Below are 8,013 nucleotides of genomic sequence, written 5' to 3'. Positions count from 1 at the left end.
CACTACTTTTTCACGAAGGTTTCAGTTCAAAGCTGGACTGGGCATTCAGAATGAGCCTTTTGGTTTTACGTTCTGTGTCGTACGTAGAACACATGTGTGTCTCTTCTGGTCTGTTAATATAGGGTGGGACTGAGATGCCTTTTCCAAGGGAAAATGTTTCAAAGGCTGATTATTACTATTTTAGACTTCCTATCTCTTGGGTTTGTCTTGCCCTGAGTTGGCCTGTGTTTCTTCAAATCCACTCAGCAAGGTTCAGCTTGGCTTGGCTGTGTCTCTGCTGGTATTATTTTCTATGGAAATAAATGCACACAGACTCTGATAATTTATACACATTCAGATGTAACCATAAGGAGAAACCAACACTTTACTATATATTTTTAAATTGCCGTAAATCTGGGATGTGGAAATGAACAATTTTTCTTCTTCTGAACACATATATTTGCCAATATTGGTATTTTCCGTACCCTCAAAAACATTGACTATATCAGTATAACACTGAAAATGCGGACATTTAAGCAAAAACAATTTGGCCAATTAAACCAGATACATCAATTAATGCAATGACAAAAATAAGTCAAAGAACTCAGCTTTGGCACGTGGAGGCATTCAAGACACCAGCATCTGTTTTATTTTTGACAGCAGCGTCTGGTCCTTATACATTCATCTAACACTTTCAGTAGATCTTGACTTCAGTATGAAACTTGCTCACATTTTCAGATCTACAAAGGACAGATTTTAACTATTATTCTGAAAATGCTTTCCTTTCCATAAGAAAATGAAGAAGAAAAAAGCCTGCTTTATATTAAAATGCTTATTTTAGCCATGAAGATAAGCCCTAGCCATTCTCAGATGCTGAAATACTTTGGTTTGGAAGATCTTTACTGCATGGTTCTTGGCCTGGCGCCTCATCACGCTAGAGAATCCAATCTACGTGAATGTTCTGTTTTTCAAGCATTTGTTTGCAAAGTCTAATCTGGAAGGGGAATTAATATTATTAAGGACCTTTTATGTGCAAGGGCTGTGCCAGGCATTTAACATGTATTACCTTGTTCAACCCTCACAATGACCCAGCGGGGTAGGCATTACTACCCACATGAGAAAGCAGGCTCCGGAGCATCAGAATCAAATCAGAGCCTGGGACTCAGGGCAGCCAGCTCCAAGGTCACACAGGTTTTGTTTGTTTGTTTGTTTGTTTCAGCATAAGAAAAATGATGGGGGAAAGGAGAAGAGAAACCCATTGTAAACTTAGGTAATCAAAAATTAAATTTCAGGGACCATTTATGAAATTATCTCTTTGAATCATAATTCCAGTTACAAATTAAATTTAACTGTAGGGAGACCTGAGTACAAACATTCATTGATTCTTAGCCTTACAGTAAATTTGTGAGATCAAAACTTCCTAAATCCTGTTGCACATGGTACTAGCTACTACTGACTTTGACTTACAGTTGTTAGACTGATCATTAGCAAACAACTTCTGGGCCAAATGCCCACATCAGCTTTGAGTGAACTTCGGGATTTTTCTTTGCTCTGATTTGTAACAATCTGTGTATGCCTTCTTTGGTAACCCTGATGAGTGCTCAAAGTAGGACTTTCTGCAGATATCCTAAGGCTGATATCCCAAATCTGCGTTTGTTTTTTTCCTTGAGGTTTAAACAGTATGTTGAATCAACATTCTATCAAGAGGCTTTGTAGTGCTTTTACCAAGAAGTTTTTAGTGAGAGCTGCATTCAGTTCAACTTTCTTTCTCGGTTCCTTCCCCTACCCTGGTTTAGTGTGTTGAAAACTCCTTTCACATCAGCATTTATGCAGCATATAATTTTTTTTACTCTCATCCAACAGGCACATTTGGATTTACGATTTCACTTGAACAGTTGGTGTTTACTGGCAGCAACAAGAACAAAATTTAGAGCAGCAAATGGAAGCTGAACTTGCATGCTGGCTTTGCACTGAAGAACTTTGTGTTTGCCATTTCCTAATTGTGAAAACAATATGTCCAAGATTTTGCAGTCATCAGCATTCTGATGTAACGACTTCCATCTGGTCAAAGGAAGAAATTCAGAACCTCTATCTTCTTTTGAATTCTACTTCAATGCAAAGGTAACTGGCTTGGGGGAATGTTGGAAGACAGAAGAAATCCAGACAATACATTCTGAAAAGCAACTAAAACATCCAGTTTTCCAGGGGATAATTTTCCTGAAGAGCAAACAGGCATAGGGAGAGAGTTTGTCATGATCTTCTTAATGGAAGCGGCTCTAACTGGAGCAAGATGACAGGATTACTTGGAGGTGAGAGAGGATAAAGAAAGCAGGATGATTTGTGGCGCGTTCCAATCAGAGGTAATAAGAATTCAGAGATCCACAGAGACCATGCAATTGGAGAACAATACGGAGGCAATGGAGGCCAACAACGTGGTAATAAGAAGCGGTTTAACATCCCATCTCATCCCATCTGGCATTCAGAATTTGGCGCTGGTTATTGAAATATGAAGCTCCTGATGGTCCTCATACTCCTACAGTGACCTTCTTCACTCATTAGCCAGGAGTTGAAGCTGAAAGAAATGTAGCATATCTCAAATGCTTGCTTTGCATTTTTATATTCATTGATTCAACAAATATTTACTGAGCACTATATTACATTTTAGGAATGGCATTAGGTCCTGGAGATATGGGCTAACACACATTTCTTGGCTACCCATTATAGATAATTACATGAGAAACACAAAATATGCATAGAAGGGCCCTAATTTTGAGCTCAAACAACCCAGGAAGAAGACTTTTCTACAGCTATCTTTATACTTGATATTAATCTTTTTCTTTATACTTTATATTCATCTTTTTCTGCCTGAAATGAGAAGGGAAGGAAAATAGAATTCTAGAAATAATCTTACAGCTGCCCTTCACTCTATGGAAAAAGTGAGCTCCTGACAGGAAAGGGATTCTATCCATGATCTTACAATTCCTAAACAGCAACAGCATCAGGGACATACTTGTGCCTAGAGTCATAAACCTTCATACAGTAGGCATTCAGTTAATAGGTACTGATTGGCCTAACAGAGGAAGCTGGGCTTGATTATGAAATAAACTAGGCTATCAAATCATGCCTCCTAAAAGCTCATTAAAGGCAGCAACATGGAATGGGGACTGTAAGGATGTTGCCTCCCACCTGCCTTCTTCCTCAGACACATCATCCTGCAGATGTGAAAACGACCCAGACTCTGCCCGCATGTGGCCTCCAGGACCAGGAAGTAGGGCCTTGCCCCACCCTCATGAAGATGGCGGGCTCTGTCACAGAACTGCTGCTCTGTCCCTGACTCCTCTCACTCCCGTGCTCTGTTAGAAACTCAAGCTGTGAAATCACAAGACGCAGAGAGGAAGTGGTCAACTATTGCACATACTCAAGCTACGTAGTCTCAGTTTATTCCATTCTTGCAGGATCATTGTAGGAAGGCATAAGAATCCTGCTTACTGGTGAGCCACTGAACACAAACTCCCTTCTCACCTCTGCCTCGGATCCCGCCATACCTGAGGTCTAGAGCTAGAAGCGTTGTTTCATCCACATTAATTCAGGTCTTGGGCAACGTAGCTATTTTCTGACCTGTCTTCCTTCCCACTCTAGTGGTGAATTCTCTTTCTGGGATCTCAACTCCTGTCATCCAGCTTTTTCCAAGCAACCCTAATCTATCTGGCATATCATTAGAATGTTAAACCTAAAAGGAAAAGCCATTCTGTGAGTACGTTTATGTAACAGGATATTAAAATGAGACCTTTCCTGTTGTCTCAGTGCTAGCTGACGTCTTTGAACTGAGAAAAAAATGTTGTTAAAAATGCTCATCTATGGCCGGGCGCGGTGGCTCATGCCTGTAATCCCAGCACTTTGGGAGGCCGAGACAGGCGGATCACGAGGTCAGGAGATCAAGACCATCCTGGCTAACACAGTGAAACCCCGTCTCTACTAAAAACATACAAAAAAATTAGCCAGGCGTGGTGGCAGGCGCCTGTAGTCACAGCTACTTGGGAGGCTGAGGCAGGAGAATGGCATGAACCCGGGAGGCAGAGCTTGCAGTGAACCGAGATCATGCCACTGCACTCCAGCCTGGGCAACACAGCGAGACTCCATCTCAGAAAAATAAAAATAAGAAAAATACTCATCTATTCTCAAGAGATGTCATCTGCTAAGGAGTGACCCAAAAAAGGGTCCAATAACCCAGAAACCATTGCTCAAATCTTAGCTATATAAGGGGAGACTTGTAAATTAATGAGGAGGGCAAGGATTTTATCAGACAGAGCTTTCAGGCTGCTAAAATGCTTCCTCCTCCCTTCTCATGTGTTTTCCCCTCATCTTACACAAATAAGAGGGGGCCAGAGAATCACTTGCAGAGCTGACCTAGGACCCTTAGGCTTCGGGACACATAGAATGTATTAGTGTCTATTGCTGCTGAAACAAATTAGCACACATTTAACAGCTTATACCTCACAGTTCTCTAGGTCAGAAGTCCAGTGGGCACGGCTGGTGTCTGGGCTTCAAGCCTCACAGGGCTGAAATCAAGGTGTTGGCCAGGCTGCACTCCCTCCTAGAGGCTCTAATGGAGCATCTGTTTTCAGACTTCTGCAGGTTGTTGGCGGAATTCAGTTCAATTTGCCTGCTGGACTGAGGTCCCTGCTTCCCTGCGGGCTGTCGGCAGGGACTGCCATTGGCTCCTTGCAGCCTCTCTCTGATTCTTGCACAAAGGCGCCTACATCTCAGAGCCAGCAAGAGCGTGTGGAATCCTTCTCACGAGGCCACGTCTCTCTGACTTCAGTCGGGAAATGTTCTCTGCTTTTAAAGGCTCATGTAATTATTTTGAGCCTACCCGATAATCCAGGATAATCCCCTCATCTAAAAATCTGTTACCTTAACCACATCTGCAAAGTCCCTGTTGCCGTGTAATGTAAGCTATTCACAGGTTCTGGGGATTAGGGCAAGGAAATCTTTGGTGGGGGCCTTATTCAGCCTACCACATAGAGATTAGTACCTGAAAAGCCAGAAGGTGAGAAGCTAGACAGAGCAGCTGGTGGCAGCTAAAGGAGAAAGGGGGCGAGAGCTGGAGGAGTCGCACTTCCACTGATGGCATGGCAAAGGGGATGTTGCCCCAGAGGACTCGGAGAATGGAGCTGGGCTGTCAGCCGAGAATGGGACTCCACTCAAAAGGAGGAACCACCAGGAGACGCAAGGAACCCCCGCAGGAAGAAGTCAGAGATGGAGGAGGGGAAGTCATAACTGGAGGAGACACGTGTGTTAGGAAACTGCAGTGGCAGTTCCCTAGTGGCGGTGTTTCAGAAGAACTCTGAAGATGCCCCTTGAGAAAAGCATCGGCCTTCAGACAACGTTTACACTGGATAACGCTACCAAATCGCAACCTTGCCTTTCTTCCCTACTGTTGTTTTGAAGTGGGAGGACCCAAAGGCAGCAGAAGAGTCAAAGAAGAGTAGCAGAAAGGCAAGGTTGGCTGTCATGCCCTGACACACCTTGCTGCTACCCTGCAGCTTCCTGCCACCTGGCCATGTATTGCTTCCCCTCTATACCCTGCCTAGGCAGGTCTGGGCTGGGGACACAGGAAGCTTTGAGTTGGGTGAGCAACAGAAGCTTTGATTTTAGACTGAACTGGACCTTCAAGATCTTAAAACACAAAGTATTTGTTAGTAACTGAAAGGTGGCATAAATTTTAGATCAACTCGGATTTTGTCGCCAAATAAGGAAACAAGTTCATTAGGCAGCTCTAAGAAAGAATAGAATTGCCTCCTGCTTGGTCTTTTTTGTTTAATAGATCAGATTCACAAATTCCCCAACCCTTCTCTAGCAACGTGTAGGTTCTGATTACCAAGGGCTATCTCAAGAGAAGGGCCAAACATCTCCATTAACAGGAACTCAAGCCCTTGTTTCATTGAAATGTTTGGTTACAGCTTAATGACCACAATTGCAAAGCCAGAATATTGAGTTTTTATATGATATATTATTTACATGGAATAATGCCCTCTTGGTACCATATTGAACATAGTAAATTCTCTGATAATTGACACTATACAGAAAGAGTACTTTGAGAGATCAAGGAAGGCTAATGTTTTTTGATCTCTAATCCTTGGACTACCTTTTCCGTGATGTCATGGAAAGAGCATTAGACTAGTTATTGTTCTAGAACTGGATCTCTCACTAACTATATACACATGGGCAGATCATTTTACGTTTTTGAACATCAGTTTCTTCATGTGTAAGGTGGTAACAACAATGTCTGCCCTGCCTTGTTCATAGGATTGTAGGGAGAATCAAATGACATAATGGTCGTGAAAATATATTTCTAAGTTGTAATCTGTATAATAAGGTGTTACGAGTAATTGAACATTTATATATATTCTGTAACAGGTTGTAAACTTTTAAAGAGATCTAGTACGCCATGCTTAATGGCCTAGTTTTTGAAAGACACATCAAAAACTGTTGACAATAATTGCTTCTAGGTAGAGACATGATGAGAGTGATGGGAAGGAGGCAGACTTATTTTTCACTCAATTTCTTTTTGTATCTCTTGAATTAATACTATATAAACACATTATGCATTTAATTTAAACCAATACAATTCAATAACTATTTGAGAAGTTAAAGAAAAAAGCTATATCTATCCTGAATAATAAATTGAAAATAATCTAATCTTTCTGTAAAATGGCTTTTTAGGATCTTTAATACTTTAGGTTTAAATGAGATGATTTAATTGATACAACCAACACAGAACTTGGCACATAGTAGGTATTCAAAAAGTGGTAGAGCCCTTTGCCTTGAAGCCATGATATGACTATCCACTCCCAGTGAATTTGCTATATACAAGGATATAGTTAATGGGATGCTGGATATTAGAAAGTTTATTGGATTTTACCAGGATGTTGGACACAGATGGTAAGTGGAAAATGCCAGAAAGTTGATGAATCATCTGGTAAACTAGTGGAAAAGGTAAATGGAGCCAGAAAGAGGCCAGAGAGGGCAAGGAAACAGAACAGGTCTGGAGAAAGGCAACTACACTCATTATATCATGTAACCCACTTTTCAGTTGCTGATGTTTCCAAAATGGTAAGTACATTTTGCAAACTGGAGTTATTCTGATCTTCATGCTATTAAATGCTTATTAATTAACAAATAGCATGAAATCTCATTAGCTAGGCTGTGGGGGTTTTTTTGTTTTGTTTTTCAAATTTAGGATTTCTCTTCATTTTATGGTAAGGAGCAGTGAGTCCATAAATCAGAACACTTTATGAGAAATTCTAACACCTAGCCCTAATGCCAAGACTGAGAATCTGATAGCATAGCTATTAAAAATTAAGACCCCTAAAAGACTTCCATTTCTGCTAACAGCAATGCCCAAGGCAGCCAGACACTATGTCTCCCTTTCTGTTTTAATGTAGTTGCATCAATTCTGCTATTCTGTTATAAAGCAAGCACCTATAATGACATTTACAAAGCAGGCAAAATGAAAACAGAACAAAAACTCGAACTATCACATGCAGAAATCACCACTGATGCTAAGACACTATAGGTAATATTGACATAGCTATGGGAAAATGTTAAATCTTGCTGCTCAAAGTGGTTCTTAAACAGCCTCATCAGCATCACATGGGAGCTTGTTTCCAATGCAGAATCTCAGGCCCTCCCCAAAGACCTACAGAATCAGAATCTTTAGTTTCACAAGATCCCTAAGTGATTTCTATGAATATTGAAATTTGAGAAGCACTAATTTAAATGTATCAGTGTGCTCCAGGTTTAAAAAAAAAAAAATGTTGCTGATGAAAAGATAGCAATTGTTTTATCTCAGAAATGAGAAATGGTCAACTTTGGATTTTTCCTTGAGAATAAATAATTAATACATAAATTCAGCCCAAAACATAACATAGAAACACATTTCCAAAGAAAAAGCTTTGAGACAGTGGAAGCATTTGGGAGCCATGGAAATTTAAAGAAGAAAATAGAAGAAAAAGAAGATCAAAGATGGAG

At 40.8% G+C, this 8,013-nt stretch overlaps 1 protein-coding gene across 1 annotated transcript in view; it reads right to left on the bottom strand.

The window, feature by feature from the left end:
- Positions 1 to 340: 340 nt before the first annotated feature.
- The window catches only part of DLEU7 (deleted in lymphocytic leukemia 7), a 130,960-nt gene continuing 123,287 nt past the window's right edge, over positions 341 to 8,013 (bottom strand). Inside the window, exon 2 of the mRNA XM_010363819.2 lies at positions 341 to 2,551. Within this exon, the coding sequence (XP_010362121.1) occupies positions 2,528 to 2,551 (24 nt within the window). The 3' untranslated portion in view covers positions 341 to 2,527. The remainder of the gene's footprint in view (positions 2,552 to 8,013) is intronic.

This window comes from Rhinopithecus roxellana, chromosome 18 (genome assembly GCF_007565055.1).
Source record: "Rhinopithecus roxellana isolate Shanxi Qingling chromosome 18, ASM756505v1, whole genome shotgun sequence".
Taxonomy (NCBI): Eukaryota; Metazoa; Chordata; class Mammalia; order Primates; family Cercopithecidae; genus Rhinopithecus; species Rhinopithecus roxellana.
This window is presented reverse-complemented; position numbering and strand designations above follow the sequence as displayed.